This window comes from Podarcis pityusensis (genome assembly GCF_964106645.2).
Source record: "Podarcis pityusensis genome assembly, chromosome: 13".
NCBI lineage: Eukaryota > Metazoa > Chordata > Lepidosauria > Squamata > Lacertidae > Podarcis > Podarcis pityusensis.
This window is the reverse complement of record NC_138038.1, coordinates 11,616,034-11,642,384: the sequence shown is the minus strand read 5'-3', so window position 1 is coordinate 11,642,384 and position 26,351 is coordinate 11,616,034. Positions and strand designations below refer to the sequence as shown.

General features: G+C 45.3%; 2 protein-coding genes and 1 long non-coding RNA gene across 9 annotated transcripts in view; 2 read left to right on the top strand and 1 right to left on the bottom strand.

Moving 5' to 3' along the window:
* POLR1A (RNA polymerase I subunit A) overlaps positions 1–19,644 on the top strand; it is a 36,807-nt gene extending 17,163 nt beyond the window's left edge. Inside the window, 19 exon segments of the mRNA XM_080976464.1 lie at positions 1,369–1,451; positions 1,550–1,708; positions 2,444–2,542; positions 3,248–3,400; positions 3,608–3,690; positions 4,632–4,797; positions 5,270–5,491; positions 6,533–6,747; positions 7,507–7,674; positions 8,349–8,484; positions 9,890–10,021; positions 10,023–10,048; positions 10,749–10,884; positions 12,533–12,649; positions 13,744–14,004; positions 15,007–15,207; positions 16,739–16,856; positions 17,425–17,589; positions 19,334–19,644. Of these exon segments, the coding sequence (XP_080832590.1) occupies positions 1,369–1,451; positions 1,550–1,708; positions 2,444–2,542; positions 3,248–3,400; positions 3,608–3,690; positions 4,632–4,797; positions 5,270–5,491; positions 6,533–6,747; positions 7,507–7,674; positions 8,349–8,484; positions 9,890–10,021; positions 10,023–10,048; positions 10,749–10,884; positions 12,533–12,649; positions 13,744–14,004; positions 15,007–15,207; positions 16,739–16,856; positions 17,425–17,589; positions 19,334–19,434 (2,741 nt within the window). The 3' untranslated portion in view covers positions 19,435–19,644.
* On the bottom strand, positions 7,635–21,379 carry LOC308460646. Its single transcript, XR_013978681.1, has 3 exons — positions 21,294–21,379; positions 18,637–18,709; positions 7,635–7,743 (listed from the first exon to the last, which is right to left on the bottom strand). It is a non-coding gene; the product is annotated as an uncharacterized lncRNA (long non-coding RNA).
* Positions 21,242–26,351, top strand: part of STRADA (STE20 related adaptor alpha) — a 21,987-nt gene continuing 16,877 nt past the window's right edge. The window contains exons 1-3 of one of the 7 annotated variants that reach the window (XM_080976781.1): positions 21,242–21,442; positions 23,184–23,247; positions 25,055–25,112. In XM_080976781.1, coding sequence (XP_080832907.1) covers positions 23,236–23,247; positions 25,055–25,112 — 70 coding nt within the window. In that variant the 5' untranslated portion in view covers positions 21,242–21,442; positions 23,184–23,235. The other 6 variants (XM_080976780.1, XM_080976782.1, XM_080976783.1 and 3 more) reach the window with 6 other exon arrangements.

The following is a 26,351-nucleotide window of genomic DNA, read 5'->3' as shown; positions in this document are numbered from 1 at the left end:
CAGTCACTAGCAGAATCTGGGAGTGGGCGGTCCTTAAACTTTCCCCAGCAGAGCAGCCTTTTGACCCCCATCCTACGCCTCCCCTCTCTGCGCGTAAACCGACTGCGCAGAGAGGGCGTGGGCAAAGGGGGACCTGCCTCCCCGCCCCCCACTTTGCTCAGGCTCGGTGTTGTGGATCTCCCTTGCATCTTCTGATCCCTGCGTCCCTTCCCCACTGGAGGCGGGGCTTCCCTCCTCTGCTGAGGAAGAGCTGCTTCTCACGATCTTTGGAGGCTCCCTGTAACCCAACTGCCCTTCCACCTCTCGCCTCTGAGCTGATGGCAGTTCCCTAACAATATAGAATAGACAGTGGAGGATTTTTTTTCTAATCTGTGGTTTAAGGCAAAGGTGGGGAACCTCAGACCCTCCAGGCCTCTCTATCCAGGCCTTGGGACAATTACTCCCCAGGCTTCACCTTTACACTCCCAGCTTTGCACTCAGCTCAAGTGCTTTAGCCTCGGAGCGTGTCCTTGGACATGCCTCTTGTTTAATTGGGGGGAGAGCGCTGTATATTGAAACCTCTTGACTTTTATCATGAGTGGAATGTAGCATACGGTACGTTCATTGCTTCTTCCGCTTTTGCCCCCCGCCCACCAGTGACATGTCCCTCCCCCTAATATTGCCCCTGAAGAAATGCAGCTTTCAGGTTGTGTCTTCCCTGGTTTAGAGGGTTACACTATATAAAAAAAGCTTCCAATAACGACTTCATTCATTATTTGCAGTGTAGTCGTATTTTCTTCTGCCCTTTAAGTCTTTTGAAAGATTCTGCTCTTTGAACATATTTGGCAAAATTCATAAAAAGATAAAGGTAAAGGGACCCCTGACCATTAGGTCCAGTCGTGGCCGACTCTGGGGTTGCTGCACTCATCTCGCTTTATTGGCCGAGGGAGCCGGCGTACAGCTTCCGGGTCATGTGGCCAGCATGACTAAGCCGCTTCTGGCGAACCAGAGCAGCGCACGGAAATGCAGTTTACCTTCCCGCCGGAGCGGTACCTATTTATCTACTTGCACTTTGACATGCTTTCAAACTGCTAGGTTGGCAGGAGCAGGGACCGAGCAACGGGAGCTCACGCCGTTGCAGGGATTCGAACCACCGACCTTCTGATCGGCAAGTCCTAGACTCTGTGGTTTAACCCACAGCGCCACCCGCGTCCCTCATAAAAAGGTAGTTGCTTAAATAAAGTAATTGGTAAGCCAAGCAGAGCAGAAAGTCTGTCTGGGTTTACCAGAGAAGAGCTTCCTCTCAGGGGGAAAAAAACCCTGAAGAAAAACTGTTGCTGAATCTCAGGTGGGAGAGGGTAAGCACTTAGTTCTATCTTCTCATTCTAGGAGTTGAAGATATCTTGGTCAAACACCGGGCAGACCACAAGAGGCGCAAGATCATTAAAGAAAGCACCCGGTGTGGTACAAAGGTAAGCTGATACTTTTTTTGGGGGGGGGGTCTCACTTCCCCAACCGCCTTGCATTGTTATACCTGACTTGGCCCTTAACACCGCCTTGTTCTTTTCAGGCTGTTCAAGCTGCGTTTAACTTGCCTCAAACCTCATTGGATGAGGAGGTCCGAGGGAAGTGGCAAGACGCCCATCTTCACAAAGACCAGAGAGATTTTAACATGGTCGACCTGAAATTCAAAGAGGAAGTCAACCATTACAGCAATGAGATTAACAAGGTTTGCATCAAGTAATTTGAGATCATCCTAACATAACGTTGGTTCATGTATTGGACTTCTTATCATTCCTGTGCAGTCTACAGAAATATAGATATAGATGCTTAAATACATTTGTTTGAGGAGCTCAGGGGCATGTAATATACAAGTTCTCCCATTTTATGATTGGAGCAATAAAGTGGCTTAGGTTAGACCCAAGCTTGCCCAGTGGGCCTTATAGATAGCAAGGGGAGTTGGGGACTCGACCTTTCCTGCTCGTAGTCCGGGTTCCTGCCCACTTCACCACACTAGCTGTTGACAGAGTAATTTGTACTGCTTTTTCACTAAAGAAATTGTAGTTCTAGTAACAATATACAGTCATACCTCATGTTACGTTTGCTTCATGCTACATTTTTTCAGGTTGTGTCCTGTGGTGACCCAGAAGTACCGGAAAGGGTTACTTCCGGGTTTCGCTGCTCGCGCATGTGCACAAGCGCTAAATCGCGCTTTGCATATGCGCACAAGCGCCAAATCGCAGTGCATACCTGCACAGATACGGCACTTCAGGTTGCACACTTTTCATATTGCGAACGGGCCTCCGGAATGGATCCCGTTCGCAACCAGAGGTACCACTGCATAGAAAAGAGAGTTGGTTCTTTATTTTCCCCATTGGTTTCTTATATCCCCCCTATTTCTTGGTAGTGTCGTCCTGGCTTAAACAGTGACTTTGTTTCTTCTTTTATTCCCCAAAAACTGTAGGTGTGCATGCCTCTTGGACTTCACCGGCGTTTCCCAGAGAATAACTTGCAGCTGATGGTCCAGTCGGGAGCCAAAGGTTCTACTGTGAATACTATGCAGGTAGTGTTTTCAGACAGTGCAATTTAGCTGTAATCTGCAAAGCAAGAGCAATATACCTTCCACGACGCCCAGACTTCTGAACCAGGAGTGCTGTGCATAGCCAAGTGATAGCAGTGATTCATTTTGTGACCATTCAATACTACAAATCGTTCTGCTCTGAACATTCTTATTTTAGGACGCCAGTGAAGATTAGCTAGCCACCACTCCTGTCTACTTGTTTTCAGTTCCTCTTGTTGGTATTTAAATGCATAAATATCAGAGAGAAATGACAGGGATCTTTTTAGATTACAGTGGTACCTCGAGTTAAGTACTTAATTCGTTCTGGAGGTCTGTTCTTAACCTGAAACTGTTCTTAACCTGAAGCACCACTTTAGCTAATGGGGCCTCCTGCTGCCGCTGCGCCGCCGGAGCACGATTACTGTTCTCATCCTGAAGCAAAGTTCTTAACCCGAGGTACTATTTCTGGGTTAGCGGAGTCTGTAACCTGAAGCATCTGTAACCCGAGGTACCACTGTATTCTAGTAGGATGAAAATTGCAGGTTACATGACAGAACTTGAATATAAGGAAAACAATAATAATGCTTTAACTCAACATGTTTTTAAAGAGCTATAGTTTTATTTGAAGAAGTCAAAGAAGTAAGCTAGTTAATTCTGATCTGATCTTGTGTTTGTATCTCATTGTGTATCTCTCTTGGCTTCTTAAAGATTTCTTGCTTGCTGGGCCAGATTGAGTTGGAAGGTCGAAGGCCTCCCTTGATGCCATCCGGCAAATCGTTGCCATGTTTCCAACCTTATGACTTTCCCCCCAGATCAGGGGGGTTTGTGGCTGGCAGATTCCTCACTGGCATTAAACCGCCCGTAAGTTCTTCCGCCTTGACTCTTTTTCTCTGGGCTGCATTTCTCTCATGTGACTTAAATGTACCTTCAAGCTGACATAATCTAATACCATTTTGTCTCTGTTCTGTTGGATATTGCCAGTTTTAAGCAGAGCCTTACGTAGCGTGCTGCTGCCTGGTTACGTGGGGCAAGAGTCCTTTTCTCACAGATGTTATATTTGTGCTTTAGGAGTACTTCTTCCATTGTATGGCTGGTAGGGAGGGTCTAGTGGACACAGCTGTCAAAACCAGTCGGTCTGGATACCTTCAAAGGTAAGAGCTGCTTTATTACAGTGTTTCTGTTTCTACACTTACCGATGTTACTGCCTCGGTGAGTGGCGTGCAGTGGAATTTTTCATAAGGGAACAGTTAGGGCCAGGCGTGCCAGCTTGCAAGGACGATTGGAGCGGGGGGGCGACATTCCACACATGAGCATCACACCTCCTTCCCTAAGACTTTGGGAAGAAGGTGCCAGGCCTCTGACAGGATGCTGGAATCCTGCTGCCTCCTTCCCAAAGTCTACTTGGCTTTGAGAAGGTCCGGGAGGCCTCTTGGACCCTGTCGGAGCATCGTGCCTCCCTCCCTAAACCGGGCAGAAGCTTCCTGGGCTTTGGGAAGGAGGCACCAGACTTTAATACTCTAATTTACTGGGTTCGAATCCCTGCGATGGGGTGAGCTGCCATTGCTCTGTCCCAGCTCCTGCCTACCTAGCAGTTCGAAAGCACACCAGTGCAAGTAGATAAATAGGTACCGCTGCGGCGGGAAGGTAAATGGCATTTCCGTGTGCCCTGGCTCCTGTCATGGTGTTCCCTTGTGCCAGAATGCTGGCCACATGACCCGGAAAGCTGTCTGTGGACAAACGCCGGCTCCCTCGGCCTGAAAGCAAGATGAGCACCGCAACCCCAGAGTTGCCTTTGACTGGACTTAACCATCCAGGGGTCCTTTATCTTTTACCTTTACCGGGAACATTTAGGGGACTAACCTAGTGCCCCTAGTCCACCACTGTACTGCCTATTTCTAATCAGCAAGGAGCAAATTATTTTGCCGTCTTAAATATAGCCTCTTTCATGTCAGATTGATCATTAGCAAGCAGGCATTCTGCTGTGTTGTATCCAACGGCTGCATTTCTAAAGTTTCTTAGTAAATCTTTTAAAGACACTGACTTCACGGTCCCCTAACATTCTCCTCCTCTTGTCACGTTAATCTTTGTGCAGGTGTATCATAAAACATTTGGAAGGGCTGATAGTTCACTATGACCTGACTGTGCGAGACAGCGATGGCAGCCTAGTCCAGTTTCTCTATGGAGAAGATGGCCTAGACATCCCCAAGACACAGTTTTTGCATTCCAAACAGTTCCCTTTCATCACGGATAACCACAAGGTAGGGTTTTCTGCCTCCATTTATTTCTGTAGACTTTGGAGTGTATCTTCTTCTAAAAAGGACTTATTCTGAAAATGGCATGTTGCAGGGTTTTCGGGAGAAATGAAATACCGTATTTTTTGCTCTATAAAACTCACTTTTTCCCTCCTAAAAAGGAAGGGGAAATGTGTGTGCGTCTTATGGAGCGAATGCAGGCTGCGCAGCTATCACAGAAGCCAGAACAGCAAGAGGGATTGCTGCTTTCGCTGCACAGCGATCCCTCTCGCTGTTCTGGCTTCTGAGATTCAGAATATATTTTTTTTCTTGTTTTCCTCCTCCAAAAACTAGGTGCGTCTTGTGGACTGGTGCGTCTTATAGAGCGAAAAATACGATATGTGCAATGGCTGCATAGCGCTGTCTGTCAGAAAAGGCCCTTTCATGGTAAGTGGCCAGTGTTCCATCCCCATCAACTGTTTTTGTATTTTTCTCACAGGTGATAGAGAAATCAAAGCATTTGGATGAAGTGTTGCCGAAAATGGACCCCCAGCAAGCAGACAGCCAGTTCAGATCCATCAAGAGATGGCAGAGCAAGCACCAGCAGTCTTTGAGAAGGGAAGGAGGCTTTTTGCTGTTTTCTCAGGAAATGTTGGCTAGTGTAAAAGCACAGATCCCTACAGGAGAACTTGTGAATGGGCGAGATCCTGCAACTCTGCAGGTAATTTTCAATACAGATGGGGCTTGTCAACCTAGGAAGGTAGCCCATCTAGGAGAAGGAAAATTGATCTTAAACCTCCAGTGCAGGCTTCCTCAACCTCAGCCCTCCAGATGTTTTTGGCCTACAAATCCCATGATCCCTAGCTAGCAGGACCAGTGGTCAGGGATGATAGGGATTGTAGTCTCAAAGCATCTGGAGGGCTGAGGTTGAGGAAGCCTGCTCCAGTGCCTCGCAGGATATCTTTGGAAGAAGAAAAAGGCTAAGGAGTAAACTCTACACAAATCCAAAGTGGAATCCCTAAGACAATTGGAAGGCGTCTTGTATGCCTCCTTCTGGCAACTCCTGCAGCCAAGCTGGTGCCAAATGTATTGCTCTGCTTTCCTTTGGACCACATCTGCAAGGCCGAGAGAGAGGTCTTGTCATCTGAGCAGCCCAAGACCTCCATACACACTGACCAGGCTTGCACCCCAGGGAGGTCGCTTCAGTGCTGCTAATGTTGCGGTTTGACTTCACCCCCAGAGGTGCACTCTATTGTCTCTTGAGATGGATGCCAATAATATTTATATACTGTCCAATTGTCTGGGTGGTTTGCAGTTGATTGTAATGATTCGTGAATGCAAAGCTTTGCATGGTTTATGGTTTTTGTAGTTATAAGGGAAATACCGTATTTTTTGCCCTATAAGACTCACTTTTTCCCTTCTAAAAAGTGAGGGGAAATGTGTGTGCGTCTTATGGAGCGAATGCAGGCTGCGCAGCTATCCCAGAAGCCAGAACAGCAAGAGGGATCGCTGCTTTCACTGCGCAGCGATCCCTCTTGCTGTTCTGGCTTCTGAGATTCAGAATATTTTTTTTCTTGTTTTCCTCCTCCAAAAACTAGGTGCGTCTTGTGGTCTGGTGCGTCTTATAGAGCGAAAAATACGGTGAATTGCCTCTGTACCGTGTTTTTTAAAAAATTGTTCTTTCAAGTGCAGGAAATCTGCGTACAATACTGGGGGGGGGGGGGGGGACTTATGCTGCCTTTAATTCTGCTACCCATTTCAGTTGTTAAAGATGTGGTATGAATTGAGCGAGAAGAAGCGGAAGAAGTATCAGAAGAAGGCAGCGAAGTGTCCCGATCCTAGCCTTGCTGTCTGGCGGCCAGACATCCATTTTGCATCGGTATCGGAAACATTTGAAAGAGAAGTTGAGAATTTCCTCAGAGAGTGGGACGCTCGGAACAACACGAGCTACAGCAAATCTGAACTTTCTTCTCAGAGGTAGCAATTTTTATTTTAAGGCATATGCAAGCACTGCTGCTTCTGTCTTAGGGTCCAGAATGCCTTGTCTATTTATTTAAGTATCTATTAAGCGACATCTTAGGTCTCTACTAATTGTGAAGAGACAATTGATTGCATCACAAAGTTGCTGCAGATTCTGAACAGGTTGTCAACATGTGACTGTCCTTCAGCATGTTACAATAGTTTCCTGGTGTGGAGCTGAAATGTCTTTATAATCCTGAAAAAGAGAGCCTAAATCTTCAAGATTAACAGTGTTCTAATTCACAAATAGGGTTCACCCCGTCACGGGGATTCGAACCGCCAACCTTCTGATCGGCAAGTCCTAGGCTCTGTGGTTTAACCCACAGCACCACCCGCGTCCCCCAATTGCACTTACTCCTTGGTAATTGTGCATATGAGTTGTAGTCTAAGGAAAGAGGTGGGATAGATGAAGACAGGAATTGCTATTTGAATGATGCACCAGGGCCTTTTAAAGCCTTTACGCCGGCATAGGATGTGGGTGGGTGTCATTTTGACTCTGCTTTAGGCATCAAAATCACAGCACCCTGATTATGAAATAGTGAAGGCTATGCTTTTCCAGGGAGTTTTGTTAGAATTGGTTGCCTCCTTGAAAGGTTAGTCTGGTGCAATTTGTCGTTTTGACATTTCTGTTTTATTGTAAGTAACTTTTGAGCACATCTTATACAGAAAGGCAGGATACCAAATTCATAAACCAGCTCCTTACTCTGGTGTCCTCAGGTTAAAAGACTTGCTTCATTTGAAGTGGCAGCAATCGCTCTGTGACCCAGGAGAAGCTGTTGGTCTCCTTGCTGCTCAGAGTATTGGAGAGCCCTCCACGCAGATGACTCTGAACACCTTTCACTTTGCTGGAAGAGGCGAAATGAACGTCACACTCGGTATCCCGAGGTAAGATAATGTTGTGTTGTTTTGTTTTGTACTTTCTTCTAACCACTTCTCTCTCTAAGCTGTGCTGCACTGAATACAGAAGAAGAAGAAGAGTTTGGATTTGATATCCCGCTTTATCACTACCCGAAGGAGTCTCAAAGCGGCTAACATTCTCCTTTCCCTTCCTCCCCCACAACAAACACTCTGTGAGGTGAGTGGGGCTGAGAGACTTCAAAGAAGTGTGACTAGCCCAAGGTCACCCAGCAGCTGCATGTGGAGGAGCGGGGAAGCGAACCCAGTTCCCCAGATTACGAGTCTATTGCTCTTAACCACTACACCACACTGGCTCTCAGACAGAAAAAGGCAGAGACTTGCCTTATCATCAAAAATTGAATATGCTAATTTTTTTATTCTTGCCATTATGGTCCAGTCCCCCCACAATAACTTTAGTTTTCATTGGGAAATGAAAATAATTGCTTTCATTTTTTTCACTGCTCTGCCATCTTGAGTACTTCCTGCCTTCTGGGGAAATTTCAGCCTTTCCCTCCAGTCCCCAGAGGGCAGGAACTAGCGCAATGTTGAGTGTCTGTTCCACTTATAAAGAGAGTAGACTTTCAGCAGGTAAGAACTCTCTTTTTAAAAAAATGTTTCTTTAATATCCGTGTGTCTAAACGTTCAATAATTCTTTGCTATAGGTTGCGGGAGATCCTGATGGTGGCTAGTGCTAATATTAAAACCCCGATGATGAGTGTTCCTGTACTTAATACCAATAAAGCTCACAAGAAGGTGAAGAGGCTGAAGAAGCAGCTTACCAGAGTATGCTTAGGCGAGGCAAGTCATTCTTTATATGGATTGATTGGTCGCAGAGACACTGTCATGAGCAGAGACTTTGGTGGGTGGGGTGAGCAGTGTGTATCTTTGCATCTAAGTCTTAGACCTCCCCTCTCCCTTCCTGAAGCCTTTCCTTTCTGGTACAGTGGTACCTTGGGTTACAGACGCTTCAGGTTACAGACACTTCAGGTTACAGACTCCGCTAACCCAGAAATAGTACCTCGGGTTAAAAACTTTACTTCAGGATGAGAACAGAAATCATGTGGCAGCAGCCCGGCAGCAGCAGGAGGCCCCATTAGCTAAAGTGGTACCTCAGGTTAAAAACAGTTTCAGGTTAAGAATGGACCTCCAGAACGAATTAAGTTCGTTCTGGAGGTTAATTCTTAATTTGAAATGAATTAAGTTCTTAACCAGAGGTACCACTGTATTTTAAAGTAACAAAGGGATCATATTTGGAGCTGGTTGCAGACCTGAGCATGTGCACTTGATTACTATATAGTGCAGCAAGAGAAGTGGTGTGGTTTGTTTTCTTCCTCTACCCCGTTTTGAAAACTCAGAATGTGTTTTGGATTTTAAAACAACAACAACAACATCATGGCACATATCCTTCTCCAATGGACTGTAGAGGAGGTTTTTGGAGAGCGGGAAAGTGAAAATAGTTACTTTTTCCTTCCTCCTGAAGCCATCTTGTAAAGGGCAGGGAGGGAGGTTTCATGGTGTGCAACTCACTAACTGCAGCTGTAAAGGTAAAGGTAAAGAGACCCCTGACCGTTAGGTCCAGTCGCAGGCAACTCTGGGGTTGCAGCGCTCATCTCGCTTTATTGGCTGAGGGAGCCGGCGTACAGCTTCCGGGTCATGTGGCCAGCATGACTAAGCCGCTTCTGGCGAACCAGAGCAGTGCACGGAAACGCCGTTTACCTTCCCGCCGGAGTGGTACCTATTTATCTACTTGCACTTGGACGTGCTTTCGAACTCCTAGGTTGGCAGGAGCAGGGACCAAGCAACAGGAGCTCACCCCATCATGGGGATTCGAACCGCCGACCTTCTGATCGGCAAGACCTAGGCTCTGTGGTTTAACCCACAGCGCCACCCGTGTCCCATAACTGCAGCTGTAAGGCACTTTCTAAATTCTCAAGACAATTGCTTTCTGTGCTGTGTGGAAGTTCAGAATCCCAATGGCGCTTCAGATTTGAAAGTCTGCTTTTTTGCGTGTGTGTGTTTTCCTAATGGAACGTCCACATTCTTGAAAACGGAGCAGGCTAAAATTATTTAGAAAAAAACTTCAGTTTGAAAGAAGCCTAACCCTAGGGAAACTTCAATTGTACTGGCAGCAAGATGGCTTACAAAGATACAGACATCTTCCTAATAGGGTGTTAGAATTTAGACATTCTTCTTACTGTTTCAGGTTTTGCAAAAATTTGACATTGAGGAGTCTTTGTGTTTGGAGGGGATGGTAAGCAAGCACCGTATCTACACCATCAAATTTACTTTCTTACCATATGAATGCTACCAGGAAGAGAAATGTGTGAAGCCCAGGGAACATATTGCATTTTATGGAGTCGAGGTGAGTCCTTTTGTATTCTTTCCTTCTCAAGACTTTTATCTTTGGACTGCAGAGATTTTAAACCTCAGTGATGTACTTTGTTTAAACATGATTAGGCGTTAATGAGAAGGAGATTGCTTTCCTTCATTCCAATTTTTGACCAGGCATTGTCTGTACACTCTCACTTGAACTGGATTTTCATATTTCCCCACGCACTGGCTACCCCTAGTTCAGGAATTTTTCACTAGCCCTATAACCAGATTCTGCATTATTTGAGGCTACCCTCCTACTTATGAAATGAAAACTATAGGTTTCAGAATTACAATAGCTATATTAATTTTAATTATAAAAGAAGAAGAAGAAGAAGAGTTTGGATTTGATATCCCGCCTTTCACTCCCTTTAAGGAGTCTCAAAGCGGCTAACATTCTCCTTTCCCTTCCTCCCCCACAACAAACACTCTGTGAGGTGAGTGGGGCTGAGAGACTTCAAAGTGTGACTGGCCCAAGGTCGCCCAGCAGCTGCATGTGGAGGAGCGGAGACGCGAACCCGCTCTTAACCACTACACCACACTGGCACAACTTGGCAGGGAAATTCCCTTTGAATTTGTCCTCTGACTTGTCTGGATCCAGACAGGAAGCTTGTCTAGCATTGGTTGCAGTGATGCACAGTCTGGAATCCAATTTGAGGCTTTAATTGTGAATGTATTACTCCTTACTCCAGATTCTTTAAAATTTTACTTGAAACAATTAAGAGGAAGAGTTCTAAGTTGGCATCTTACAATACTGTGAGCACTCGAAGAGCAATGCAGAGGGACTTAGAAGGTGATGGGGAAGATGGCGTATCCCAAGAAAACCAGGTAAAAGTCTAGTCCTCTTGAGTCTACTAGTACTGTGAATCCTTGGTAAGGTAAAGGTAAAGGTACCCCTGCCCGTACGGGCCAGTCGTGTCCGACTCTAGGGTTGCGCGCCCATCTCACTCTGTAGGCCGGGGGCCAGCGCTGTCCGGAGACACTTCCGGGTCACGTGGCCAGCGTGATGAAGCTGCTCTGGCGAGCCAGCACCAGCGCAGCACACAGAAACGCCGTTTACCTTCCCGCTAGAAAGCGGTACCTATTTATCTACTTGCACTTCGACGTGCTTTCAAACTGCTAGGTGGGCAGGAGCTGGGACCGAACGACGGGAGCTCACCTGTCACAGGGATTCGAACCGCCGACCATACGATCGGCAAGTCCTAGGCTCTGAGGTTTTACCCACAGCGCCACCCATGTCCCACGTGAATCGTTGGTAGGCGTTGTAAAAAAATCAACTCATTTTTATTTGCATAGTTTTGCTCCTGCAATTCATTCTTTCACGTATTACAGTGGTAAACTGCTATCTTAAGTACGCAGGAGTTATTTGAAGTGTCCAGGAATCATTTGTGTAGATATGTTATACAGTATAAGAATAGTTCCTTCTGACCTTGAATCAAAGTCTTTTTTTCTTGAGCTTTTCCCCCTTGGAAATGTTTCATGCTGCTTTTAGGCACTCATACAGTTGTGCCCAAGGTAAAAACCGATTTAACAAAATGCTGGTCTCGGCATTGCAATTGATGAGAATGACCAGTTGAATTGTTGGTGATTTAAGATTGTTTTCCAGACCTTCGAAGGATCTTAGCTTTACTGCCCTAAGATTCTCCTAGTGGGTCAGCTTCCTCAGGATATTCTACAAAGCAATAGAAAGGCTCTCAATTGCTTCCTGTATGATTCTGTTAAGTCATTAGACTGTTGAAATACCGTATTTTTCACTCCATAAGACGCACTTTTCCCCTCCTAAAAAGTAAGGGGAAATGTGTGTGCGTCTTATGGAGCGAATGCAGGCGGGAAAAGCCCTCAAGAGCCGCACGCAAGCTCCGCGCGGCTCTTGCAGGCTTTTCTACGAGGTGGGAGAAGGGCAGCGTTTCACTGACGGGCTGTCCTTCTCCCACCTCATAGAAAAGCCCGCAAGAGCTGCGCACCCTTTAAAGAGCATGCGGCTCTTGGGGGCTTTTCCAGGAGGTGGGGGAAGGGACAGAGGGCAGCCCCTCAGTCCCTCCCCCCACCTCCTGGAAAAGCCCCCAAGAGCGGTGCTCCCTTTAGAGAGCCGCGCTGAGCGTGACGGGCTGCCCTTCTCCCTCCTTGTGGAAAAGCCCCCCCCACACACTCCACGCGGCTTGTGAAAGGAAGCGCTGAGCATACAGGCTCTGCTCAGCGCTCCCTTTAAAAATGTTTTTTTTCTTGCATTCCCCCTCCAAAAACTAGGTGCGTCTTATGGAGCAAAAAATACGGTAATCTACCTTCTAGACCTTAACAGCACTATCAAGTGTGACATTAAGGAAGCCTTGCCCAGTGGAAGCTTAGTTCTCTGTGGATGCAGAGCGTCCTTATGCCTGGTATTTCTTTCAAGCCTCTCAGTGATACGTCCAAAATAACCCACGTAAAAGTGTGAATCTCGAGGCCGTTCCCCCTTGCAGCTTTTCTCTTTGTTTAGGGTGACGATGAAGCTGGAGCTGAGGAAGGAGGAGGTGGAGGTGCTCCTGATGCTGAAACAGGTGAAGGGGATGATGATGCTACAGATGCAAAAAGAAGAGCAAAGCAGGAGGAGGAGGTAATGATATACTGTTAGGTCCCAGTAGGCTCTGCTTGTTTCAGTAAAAGCCGACTAAGAAAGGCCTTCTGCTCAGGTCAGTTTCTGAAGCAGAAGGAAAGGGAGGTGGGATAAAGGGAAGGGTCAAAATACTCAAGGAGCAATATTTTGTCAAGTAATAAATCCACTTCATTAAAGATTTGGCTTGCAGTGTTCTGTAATGAGTATATGTTGTCTAGAGAAGTACCGTATTTTTTGCCCTATAAGATGCACTTTTCCCCTCCAAAAATAAAGGGGAAATTTGTGTGTGTCCTATGGGGGCAAATGCAGGCTTTCGCTGAAGCGTGGAGAGCGAGAGGGGTCGGTGCGCACCGACCCCTCTCGCTCTCCAGGCTTCAGGAAGCTATCAGCAAGCCTGGGGAGCCTGCTGCCCGGAGCGCGGGGCGCGCTGAAGCAGAGCGCCCCGCGCTTCGGGCAGATATTCGCAAGCCTGGGGAGCCCGCGGGAGTTCCCGCAGGGCTCCCTAGGCTGCAGATAGCAGCCTGCTGCCCAGAGCGCGGGCGAGCTGAAGCTGTGGCTGGGGGGGGGGATAAATATTTTTTTCTTTATCCCCCCCCCCAAAAAAAAACAAACAAACTAGGTGCATCCTATGGTCTGGTGCGTCCTATAGGGCGAAAAATATGGTATATGACTCAAAGCAGCTTTATACTGGTTGCCAAATAACAGCCTGTGTAAGTCACGTTTTTAAACAAACATGCTTAACCTACCTGCTTTTACTTTGGAGGGAAAGCATCCATAGAGCCCTGATCCAGAACCTGCTATTGCTCCAGGGGTCTCACAATTTTTTTCCTTCTGAAAATCACCCCCCAAAGGTGCTGTTTGTTGGTTTTTAAGCAGAAAACTAGTGTGGGGTGCCGGTTGAGATCAGGAAGTTAGGCTCAATGGAAGATTCTTTTCTATGGCCCAATTGAAAGTGAAATTTGAAATTATCCTTGTACACTGGTTCTAATACTTGGAGATGCAAAACTTGCTTAAACTTGTTTAAACATTTCCTCCCCCCCCTTTTTTTTTGTTGGTTAGGGTTCGCCTCTGACTGAAGTGTATCTTTCTTGCAGGTTGATTATGAGAGCGATGAGGACAATGAGGTGGATGATGATGATATTCCGGATGAGGAAGAGACACAAGGGTTGGATGAGAGGAGCCCAGAGGGAACGGAATCTCAGGATGAGCATTATGCACCTTCCTCTAGTCAACAAACTCGAAACAAGAGGAAGAACTTGGATGAATTAGCACAGCAGAGAATTAATGCTGTGCAGGAGAGCAGCGATTCCATAGAGAGTTATGCCTACGACATAAAAAATGAACTGTGGTGTAAGGTAAGGTGGTGGAAGTGTGTGCGTCCAAAAACTGATGTGTTCAAGCTGCGGAACACAAACCATAATGTTTCAATTGACCTATTTATTTAGTTATTTAACATTTTAGCCCACTTTATTGCAGAGGCTTTAAAGTGGCTTGCAAATAAGAAAAGGTAAACATTATTTACCTAATACAAACAAATATAGGCATAAAAGCAGCAGATAAAGCTCTAAAAGAAAATGACTAGCTATTAGAAATCTTATAATAAAATACTTACACAATATGATAAAATAATAGGAGGGGAAGTGACCATTTGCTTTGTGCAATACAGTGTTCCCACATCAATTTGTGGGGACCTCCTACTTTTGTCACAATTCCAAAAGAGGGTGAATCTCCAGACCTATTTGCTCTGAGATGTTTCAGGAGTGGAAGCCTAAAGGACAGCTGGTCCCAAAGCTCGGCTCACCGACTGCTCTAGCTCATTGGGAGGTTTGTTTTTAAATCACTGTATTAAAAAGTGGGTGTTGTTGTTTAGTTGTGTCCGACTCTTCGTGACCCCATGGACCAGAGCACGCCAGGCGCTCCTGTCTTCCACTGCCTCCCGCAGTTTGGTCAAACTCATGCTGGTAGCTTCGAGAACACTGTCCAACCATCTCGTCCTCTGTTGTCCCCTTCTCCTTGTGCCCTCCATCTTTCCCAACATCAGGGTCTTTTCCAGGGAGTCTTCTCTTCTCATGAGGTGGCCAAAGTATTGGAGCCTCGGCTTCAGGATCTGTCCTTCCAGTGAGCACTCAGGGTTGATTTCCTTCAGAATGGATAGGTTTGATCTTCTTGCAGTCCATGGGACTCTCAAGAGTCTCCTCTAGCACCATAATTCAAAAGCATCAATTCTTCAGCGATCAGCCTTCTTTATGGTCCAGCTCTCACTTCCATATATCACTAAACTGGGTGTTAGGTTTGCTCTTCTCAGTGGATTGAAAAGGCTGCCTTTTAACACAGGATTATATTGTGCCCCCTTCTAGGTCTCACTGAAACTTCCTTTAACGAAGCAGTACTTTGACCTTGCCTCACTTGTAACAACTCTGGCAAACAACACTGTTGTCCAGGAGACAAAAGGGATCACACGGTGTCTCTTAAACGAAACCAGCAATAAAAAAGGAGAGATGGTGCTCACTTTGCAGACTGAAGGGATAAACCTCCCTGAGCTTTTCCGATATGCTGACGTATGTAACGAGGAGCTGTTCTGTGTTTCCTATAAGGTGTCAAAGAAGGAAAGCAATGGGGGAGCCTGTCATGAGAATGGCCTGATAATTTTTTTAAGCTCACCTTGCAGCATTTTCCTGGTGGCTTGAGAAGCTTATTCAAATCTCGGTCACACCAAAGCGAAGCTGATAACTGTGCCACTGATTTCAGTGAGAAGTCCCAACTTTTGCTTTTGAGTAGAGTGTTGCGATTTTGCCATTGTCAAAATAAAACTGCTTTTGACCTATTATTGCCTCAGTAGCTGTGAGCAGATTTGAGGAAATGTTTCCTTTTGTGTTTGGGCAAAGTGCCCTGGAAATTGAGGTTGCATTTTTAATGCCTGATATTTGCAAAAGCTACTGTCAAAGGATAGTAAGAAGCCATGGAAATTCAGTGGAAAGTGGCTCACACTAGTGGAGAGGGGAACAGCACTGTCCATAAGGAGTTCAACCAATATGCGTTAACATATATCATATTTTCGCTCTATAGGATGCACCGGACCACAAGATGCACCTAGTTTTTAGAGGGGGAAGTCAAGAAAAAAAATATTATGTGCGCAGCCTGTCCGCTTCTCCCAGAGCTTCTCAGGGCTGCGGGGGAAGCCCGGGTTTCCCCCCCAGCCCCAAAGAGCAAAGAAGCCTAGACAGTGAGCGGGATCCATCCCACTGGATGTCTTGGCTTCTGCCATAGCCGTGCAACCTTTCCAGTGGGAGCTAAACTTCTCAAGCGCGGCTAAAGAAGCATGGCTAAAGAAGCCAAGGTAGTGAGCGCGATCCATCCCGCTCGCTGCCTTGGCTTCCTCTTTAGCCTTGCACAGCCTCTCCAGCCGGGATGGATGGCGCTCGCTGCCTTGGCTTCTTCTTTAGCCTCTTGTGCAGCCTCTCCCGGCAATTCCCCCACCTCCCGCAAAAGCCCACAGGAGCCGCGCACCCTTTAAGGAGTGTGCGGCTCCTGCGGGCTTTTCTACGAGGAGGGAGAAGGGACTGACTAGCCGCGTCAGTCCCTTCTCCATCCTGGGGAAAAGCCCGCAAGAGCCGCACAAAGCTTGTGTGCGGCTCTTGGGGGCTTTTCCTGCCTGCCTCCCCCCTGCATTCACTCCATAGGATGCACAGACTTTCCCCCTTAGTTTGTAAGAGGGAAAAAGTGTGTCCTATGGAGCGAAAAATACAGTATTTCCTATTCTTGCTGTGAAGAACTTAAGTGTTTTAAGAAAAAATTGAGCAAACTGCTTGTAACGGTTTCTGGAGTGGAATATGCAAATGATAATTGCAGCAAGTAGGTGTGGTCATGATCAGTCATGCAGTCTGCATCATGCACACCTCTACCCTAAGTAATTGAGTCACGTGCAGTCTGTGTTTGTGTGGTTTTTAAGGGGCATGTTTAGAATAAATCCCCCTTCCCCCCCGGTCTGTCCAGCTGCTGCATTTTTATTTGCTTTCCAACAAGCTACATACACACTTCTTGATTAACTTCAAAAAGTAGCTCACCTGTCAACTGTCCCCTCTCTTTTAGATTTTTGACGTGAACCGGCTTTATTGCAATGATATTCATGCGATGGCCAATACCTATGGCATTGAGGCTGCCTTGAAAGTCCTTGAGAAAGAGATTAAAGATGTGTTTGCTGCATATGGTAAGGCGGTTTTAGATTGTCAGTTGATCCTAACTGAAGATGCAAAACATGGCCTATCCAATCAAGCTTTGGGGAGGAAAAAACTCCATTCTGCTTGTATTGGCTGTATTTCCCATTCTCTCGTAAACAGCGCTCTTACAGGGCAAAGAGATGATGAGGCTTTTAGTATTATTTATACCCCGCCCATCTGGCTCTGGGCGGCTTCCAACAAAACACTAAAATACAATAACCTATTAAACATTAAAAGCTTCCCTAAACAGGGCTGCCTTTAGACGTCTTCTAAAAGTTTGGTAGTTATTTTTCTCTTTGACATCTGGTGGGAAGGCATTCCACAGGGCGGGTGCCACCACCGATAAGGCCCTCTGCCTGGTTCCCTGTAACTTGGCTTCTCGCAGTAAGGGAACTGCCAGAAGGCCCTTGGTGCTGGACCTCAGTGTCCGGGCAGAACGATTTATCAGCTTGACTTAAAGGAAGATATTGGAGGACAGGCTCCATCAAAGTCCCCCTTTCACCTCCCTCTTAACTTTTTAAAGAGGCAACGCTCTAACATTCCTCCTTGTTTTGACAGGTATTGTGGTTGATCCTCGGCATCTCTCTCTGGTGTCGGACTACATGTGCTTTGAAGGCGTTTACAAGCCACTCAATCGGTTTGGGATACAGTCCAATTCGTCTCCCTTGCAGCAAATGACATTTGAGACAAGCTACAAGTTTCTGAAGGAAGCCACAATGCAGGGTAAATAATCAGTGCTATTTCAGTGCCATATCCAAATCAGATTGCCTGATGGACCCAGATAATCCACTCTTTCCAAGCATACCTGAAGCTACATGGCCACTACCCTCTCTGCCACCTTTGCCCCAAATATAATAGTTGTTATCCGCCTATTTAGAAGCGATGGGGGATATGTGGCCTTCCTGGTGTTGGACTACAATTTCTGTCATTCATGACCCTTGGCCATGTTGCCTAGGGCAGATGAAAAGTGGAGTCCAGCAGCACTGGGGGGGTCAGAGGTTCTTTGCTATAGGCAGTTATATTACCCTAGAGAAAAAGTATGTATGCAGGCATAGATGATGTGCAAGATCAGTCCCTCAAATTATGAGCCTGGTCACCCTTATGAACATTTTGCATGGAGCTATTTACCTTTTACCCCAAGTCCAGCTACTCAGTAGTCATATCTGGTGCCTGTCCCTATCAACACTGACATTGGCATATCTTGAAATAATTAGGATTTACCTGTCTTTCTCATGAATTTCAAGGTGGGGGTAAGCTAAAGGTAAAAGGATCCCTGACCATTAGGTCCAGTCGTGACCGACTCTGGGGTTGCAGCGCTCATCTCGCTTTATTGGCCGAGGGAGCCGGCGTACAGCTTCCAGGTCATGTGGCCAGCATGACCAGAGCAGCACACGGAAACGCCATTTACCTTCCCGCCCGAGCGGTACCTATTTATCTACTTGCACTTTCACATGCTTTCGAACTGCTAGGTTGGCAGGAGCTGGGACAGAGCAACGGGAGCTCACCCCGTCATGGGGATTCGGACTGCCGACCTTCTGATCGACAAGTCCTAGGCTCTGTGGTTTAAGCCACAGTGCCACCCGCGTCCCCAGATGGGGATAGGGGAGCAATATTTTTTTGTTATTGGTTCATTTCCACATTTTATTTCGAAAGCAATTGTCCCTCAAGTGATCACAATTTCTGCTGAACACTAGCTGTCTAAATTTGCATTGCTGGTGATAATCACATTTGTGATTTAGCATGAATGAGAATTCTGGGGGACAGTCTTACCACTCAACCAAAACAGGTGTCAAAGCCGAACTTCTTATTTAAAGACAGTTCCATTCAGGCGGTGTGCTTGTTTCTTTAGGTTCTCTGAGAGCTGGTTTGCACATGGTAACCCAAACTACGGCTTAACAAAGCTACGTGAACATGCAGAAACCTGGAAATAAAGCTTTGTCATCAGAATTAGGACTCATAGTTAAGATCTCTCCTAACTAGCCATGACTGGGAAGGGCCAAATTTGCCGCAAGAGCCCACACATTCACAGAGTCTCAGTAAGCCATAGTTTGGCTTACCATGTCCTGTGAACATGTCGTTTGCTATCAAAGGATCATTGGTCCCTGCCATATCAGCAGTGTGAAATGGCCTTTGTAGTCTCCAGATCTAGTCAAATGATGTAAGAGGATCTTAGAAGAATTCCTTTTGGAGACCAGAATGGTTGTAGCCTCCTATGTCATCTTTGAGATATAGAAATAAAAAAAAATAAAGTAATAGGATCTTCTAATACTGTTTAAGCTTCCACTTAATTGATTTGATAAAAGATGGATCAGCTAAAAGATCATCCTCATTTCACATCCAACAGCCAATGGCTATGCTACTCCTACACACACACACATAAAGCAAGCCAAGCAAGTTATCTTTCTTATGTCAGACTTCCAAGTCCCAAAATATAATTGATCTAGTTTTGATTTCTTTTTTTTTCTAGGCTCCCATGATGAACTTCAGTCTCCTTCTGCTTGCCTCGTGGTAGGAAAAGTTGTCAAAGGAGGAACAGGCTTGTTTGATCTGAAACAGCCTCTAAAATAGTGTGCCTGCTTTTGCTTAACTTAAAGACTATTAAACTTTTTTTTTCTAGAAAGAAACATGCTGCTATTTTTCTTTGTTTGATTTTGGGGGTTTTCCAGCTGTCATTGAATGTAAATACTACTGTTGACCTTATTGAGTTTATAACTACTTGTGCCTTCGGATCTTCAGGAATTATATTTAATAATAATAAAGGTCTTGTGCTATTCCCTCTGTTTGTGTTTTTATTTACCTGTGGGTTCATTAATCAGAGTAGACAATATGTTCCGGGTTTGAGATGTGTTACCAGACAGTCTGGCATGATGCTTTTCTAGCAGGAAGTGAAAGCTCCAATGTGTTTGTGGTCCCAAGCCTTGCATGCCAATTTCTGGTTGCCAAGGAAGAATCCTCTGCAGTTTTTTTAGTATTTCCTGGCGCCTTGACTTAAACCCCCATTTTTAATTCACCACCAAGGAAGAAGTGAAGATCTACAATAGGAACAATGGGAGAATAAAGATCTACATCAGGATCTGCTGCCCCTGTTGCTCAGTTGGTTGAGCACAAGACTCTTAATCTCAGGTTTGTAGGTTCGAGCCCCAAATTGAGCAAAAGACTCAATTTGCATTGCAGGGGGTTGGACTATCCTTGTGGTCTCTTCCAGCTCTATGATCCTGCTGCCCAAGGCAGTCACCTCACCTTGCCTCATGAAAGGGCCAGGCCAGCCGTGAAAAAGCAGCCCCTTTTTAATTTGGATCTTACTTTCTGTAAAAAAAAAAATGGCTAAATATTGATATGCAGGTCAATGAAGCACATGCAGCCGGGCATTTCATTAGGACTGGGATTTAAACCACACTGCAGCCTAACTGGTGTAACTCCTCCAACCTACAACATAGTTTGCATTGGTAGGGCAATTTTCTTACATATATTTAAAAATTATCTTGTATGTAAAATTTGGTATGCTTATGTTTGAGACTTAACCTTGATGGAAAAGCTTACCAGAAAGGGTACCAGGAAGAAGACAACGTAAGAATCTACCAAATCTTTTACAAAACGTGCTTCATTTGCAACGAGGAAAAAGAAATGCTTATAAAGCACCCCAAGACACACGAAACCTGTGGAACGACAATGTTTTAAAATGGGCAGCTATTGAATTTATTATTATTACTAATACAACTGAATGCAGCTGTGGTTGCTATGCAATGGGGTGGGAACTGCCAATTGACTGCATGTTTGTTCCTACAGTCAAATTTTTGTTATATCTATTTTATCTGTAAACTGCCTTGAGTCTCTGTCAGGGGAAAGGGTGGGTGGTAATAATAATAATAATAATAATAATATAATACCTCTATAACAATGTGTACACATGTGCAGATTTCCCCTTCCTTTCACCTGCCCCGAGCAAGAAATAAGAAAAAGAACATGAACTATATATCCCTGTGTTCTTTGCTGCTACATATCCTACAGCCCAATTTCAACCGTCACACTATTAATAACAATAAAAAATTCATTTATTGCATTTATATACCATCTCTATCTTACAAGGAACTGGAGGCAGTACATTATTCTCCTCACAACAACAACCTTGTGAGGTAGGTAAGGCTAAGATACGGTCCAGTGGCCCAAAGTCACGGCTTCGTGGGGATTCGAACCTTTGCCTCCCAAGAGCCATGGATTCCTCTCTGTTTACCCCGGGCAGTCGCCACTTCCGCCCAGCCGCAGAAAGGGCAAAGCCCAAAAACGGTGGTGATGGGGAAGGACTGAAAGGAACCCGGAAGTCGCATCTGCATAGTGTCACTCTACCATTTCCAACCCTTTCTCTATGGACGGCGCAGGGCTTTTCTCCGCCCCTTCCCTTCCCCAGCTTCAAAGCGGCAGCGGGTTACCTTGCGGAGAAGGCGCCGGGCTACGACGTGAGCTGCGTAGCGCTGCGCCAGTGGCGTCGTTGGCCCCGCCTCCCCCTCACACACACACACCGGACACCGTTTCTTTATCTCGCTGGGCCGCTGAGGGGAACCAGCCGAGAGGTGTTGAGGTGAGTGAGGAGCGGCCCTCAGGGGGCTGAGTGAGGGCTGGAGATGGCCGTTAGGGGCCGAGGAGGAAGAGGAGGCCGCGCGTGCCGCCCCCACCACCCTCTCAACGGTTCATTTTTCAAACGCGTTCCCTCCCTGCCCCGTCAGCGAGACCCTTGGGAGAAGAAAGGGTCTCTCGTCTGCGCATGCGCGCGCAGCAGGGCCGGCCCACCCGTGAGGCCAGGTGAGGCGACCGCCTCAGGCGGCCGGGTCCTCAGGGTCGACAGCTCTCGGCGTCCATCTTTTCTTACTCTCAGACCACCAGGTTCCTTGCCTCACGCTGTCTTCCCTTGGCAGGGAAGAAGGGGGCGCCCCATTTTGGGGGGTTCGCCTCGGGCAGCCAAATGTCTTGGGAAGGCCCTGTGTCAGTACCAGGGGGGAAACTAGGGAATAAAATGCTATAGAATACAGTGGTACCTCGGGTTACATACGCTTCAGGTTACAGACTCTGCTAACCCAGAAATAATACCTCGGATTAAGAACTTTGCTTCAGGATGAGAACAGAAATCGTGCTCTGGCGGCGCTGCAGCAGCAGGAGGCCAAATTAGCTAAAGTGGTGCTTCAGATTAAGAACAGTTTCAAGTTAAGAACAGACCTCCGGAACAAATTAAGTACAGTGGTACCTCAGGTTAAGTACTTAATTCGTTTCGGAGGTCTGTACTTAACCTGAAACTGTTCTTAACCTGAAGCACCACTTTAGCTAATGGGGCCTTCCGCTGCCGCCGCGCTGCCAGAGCACGATTTCTGTTCTCATCCTGAAGCAAAGTTCTTAACCTGAAGCACTATTTCTGGGTTAGCGGAGTCTGTAACCTGAAGCGTATGTAACCCGAGGTACCACTGTACATAAGCTGTGAGGGGTGGGAAGGAACCCTTAGCTTCATCCCTGGTAACAGATAAGCAACAGCAGCCTCAGGAGCGAAGTGGGTTCTGAAAAGAGGGAGACAGTTGGGGTTTGCCAACGTTTTTTTTTTGCTCCAGCAGAGCTCCTGTGCTTTAGACAGTTGCATGGCAGAGCTTGCCCCAGTTGAAGCCTCGTGCTGGGTATTCCTTCACCAGCTCTGTTGTGGTCATCACGCTTGCCAAGAGTGCAGGATCCCTACCCGGAATAAATTAGATGAACAAGATGCATTTGACTTTGGGGAGTGGGGCGTGCAAGACATTTGCAACGTTTGTGCATTAAAAGTCTTGATTTCCCTCCCTCCCCTTGCATACCTACGTAAGGTGCTTTGTTTCTGCATCTCCAGTTGTAGGGGCATCGTAGAAGTTACTGTTGGGCATTTCAGTCTGGAGTCCTAAGATGGCATACCCATAGAAATATTGAGAAGGCTAGCGTTAGCAAAACACTCTTCCTGTATGTGTTTTGTTTGCGCATGTGCTCTCTCTGCATAGTTCCTATCACCAGCATTCACATTGTGCTCTTTAAGTAATTAAATTTGGCTGATGTGATTTTGATTACTGCATGACAACCCGGTGAGCTTTGTGACTGCAGAGGCATTTGTGTCTGGTGCTCCTGGATCTAAGTCCAGTACTTAAGCCATTGCACAGTTCCCACCACCTTTTGGAGCCCTGCTTATTTGGTTCATCCCATACTAAGAGTTTTCCTTTACCAAACAAAAGTACTGTTGGTTAGAATTAAGGTAGAAGGAGCCCATTTGTTTTACAGCCTTTTGAATCACTTTCTGCCTTTTGTTTTGTTATTACCAGGCCTATTTTAACATTTCATGCCTTTGGAGTAGCATTACCAAGTCTGGATTCCATGTCTTTCCTTGTAAGTAAACCCGAACGAATTAGGGTGAGTGTCAAACACTTTCACGATTTAATTAGCATTTCTCTGCACGTCCTTTCAAGGTATAGGGCTTGCTTTATGAGACAGAGCTGTGTTGACTTGGGACTCAGCTATACAGCTGCAAAGAAAATGTTTTAAGTGTGTTGTAAAGTGCAATATACGAATGTGACAATTGATGGCGATGGTGAGCTATGGCAAATCCCATATTTTTTCAAAATGTTTTTTAAAAAGCATTTTCACAACGTTTCCTTTTCAGAAAGCATCTCATCCTGTGAGGGTGATGACAGAAGTTAGGAACAGCACACATTGATTGCAATCCTAAGTGTACTTTCTGGGAAAGAAACAATGTTCTTGAGGAAAGATACAGTTAGTTTCAAGCTGGAACTGATAAGTTCACTCGGTTCAAAATTATGATTTGGGTGTGAAGCGGTTCTTTGTAGGTGGACCATTTTTGACAAAGCTGGCCACTGCTATCTTAAAGAAGATCCATAGCAGTAAACACAATGTCATGCAGTTTAAGCAGCTAGACTCAGTGCTGATTTAACATGTTTGTTTAACTTTTTTTTTCTTTGCTAAATGTGTGCCATCTTAATTTTTACATGCTATATAAATATATGAAAGTTGTTTTTTCTGAAAAGTAGCTGTGAAATATTTGACTTGAGGAACAATTCAACAACATACACTTAGCATGGGTTAAATGTTATTTTTAAACAAATCCAGACATTTACTTGGCATTAGTTTTGTTGGAGCACTTATAGATATTTTAAGACATGGCAACTCAATAGCATACACTTAACTTTATGTTATTTCGATTGGGGAGGGGATTAAAGCACTGAAAACTGTTACCATAGTAATTTTAGCTTGCCTGAAGAGTTGTACACATATATATGTATGTGCTTCTTAGAAATCACCTGAGGAAAGTTAATTACAAGTTTGATTTTAGATTGGACTAGAATTTTAACACTCCCAGTTTCCCAATTTAACTTGTATTGTGCTCATTCATTATGTTACTAATTAATCTTAAGAAGCAATGCATTTCTAACAGGGGAAAAACTTCAACTCCACATTACAGATTCTTTTTATAGGCATGGGGATTTTTGTATTTTTAGTAAGATTGTTCCAAGTTGCCACAAAACGATTTTGCTGATTCAGTTAAACTTAGTCATGACTTAGCCTCATTGAAGCCAGTGGAACAAGTTAGACACAACTCAGGACCAAAATAGATGCAGTGGGGCCAGCCAGGCTTGTTCACATATTTCTATCACATACACACTTTTAACATCAAGAGAAAAATGTGGGTGGGGGAATGAACACTTTATCTCCCTTGCTTCGGATGCTATTCTTTCTATCTTGGCTTTCCAAATTGAAGCTAGGGTGGGAGAAAAGTGTCTGAAATTAGGTAAGGTGGGGAGAGGGCAGGATGTTGTTACTAAGGGAAGATTTTTGCAAATTGCAAACCATGAATGAGCAGTGAGAAATCATTCTCCCGTTTCACATAGCAGTTCCCACCTCTGATCCTGATTTGAGGCAAACCATGTTTTACTGTTTGTCTGAAATGGCACACTAGAGCTTTTGCTTACACTACATACCATAGTGTGCTGGTTCAGATAAAACAGCAGGCTGCATGGGGGATTGCATGGGAGCCTTAGGTGTAATATCAAGGCATTATGTCTGAACAATCTCTTTGTTGCTGCATTTTACGTCAACAGAGATTTTTTTCTTTGGTTAAGTGCAATTAAAATAAATGGTGCCACATTAAGTTATGCCTTTGTGGGGTTTATTTTTCTAGCGGTGGATGTCCGAGAAGTTCATTTTTGAGGGCTTGAGGGAGTTGGAACTGTTTGGAGGTAAGTGCTTTAAATGAATCGATTATTTCCTTAGCTGTGCTCCATGTTTCTCAGTGCTGTGAAAGTAAGTTAAATACTTGACAGCACATCTGTAGGTGTAATTTCAGTTCTGATCCTGGAGGAACCTCACAAAGACAAATGGTGTCGGGGAAGATGTGGCTCTTGGCTTAATTTCATGCGACCCACAGAGACAGGGTTGTACAGAGAGAAAGCTATATAATCCTACCGTGATAGAAATGCTGCTCAGTTGGCTTTGGCTCACAGTTGGGTTTTCACATGGGGCAAAGACAATAGGACAAAGGTTCTCTGCTCCTAGTTTACAAAATCTGTCCACTGTTTCATGAGTTGCAGTACCCACTAGGAGTTTCTCTAATGTGGATTGTGCTCTTACCATTTATTTTGACTGGATTTCAATGAGAGACATTTCCAGTGACTCTAATACATTGGTTTGAAACTGTACCTGTTCATAGGAACATTAAGAGATTTCCACCACAAATTCTGCTTAAATACTCAAGCCTTAAGCGGCTATAATTAACCAGAGATGTCCATCATTCCATTCTGCAGTAACAAAATTCTGGGTTAGAAATTAAAATGTATTCTTTGAGCCAATTCCAGTGTTCCATGAGCATGAGATTAGAGACCTCCCAAGCCAAGCAAATACCCTTTCAGAACGAATGTGCCAGATTGCTTGTTTGGAAAGCTAACATATCAAGGGAAAGGCTGGAGTAGAAGTCTTCTTGATATGTAAGCTTTGCCCATGCAGGCAGAATTTTAACATAGGGAACTTTCAAACTAGCAATTGCTTGTTCCCAGACTTATCAACAAATTAAACATTAACATCACTGGGTCTGGAGAGCATCCATCAAATAAATCTAAAAGTACTCAACTGTGAAATTGCTGAACTTTAAACAAAAAACACATAACGCCTCTAAAAGCTGCCTTCATGCCAGGTGATTGGAAAGTATTTTGAATTGCATCTCATTGCAACTTACAAAAAGTCTCTAAATAGTAATGGCTTGATAAGGGAGCCCTAGTGAGTCATTGTCTGAATCTGTCCCAGGTCTCTGAAATTTTAGGGTGACAAGTTGTCTACTATGTCATGTTGCTTCTTTCATGGGTTTCAAGCCTCATGTGAACCCTCTCCCTTTTTCCTCTTTTTTTTTTTTTTTTTGCATTTGCACCCAGGTCTGATTTGAAGGCCATCTTTTGAGCTGCCCTCCTTTAAGCTAGTCATAATTT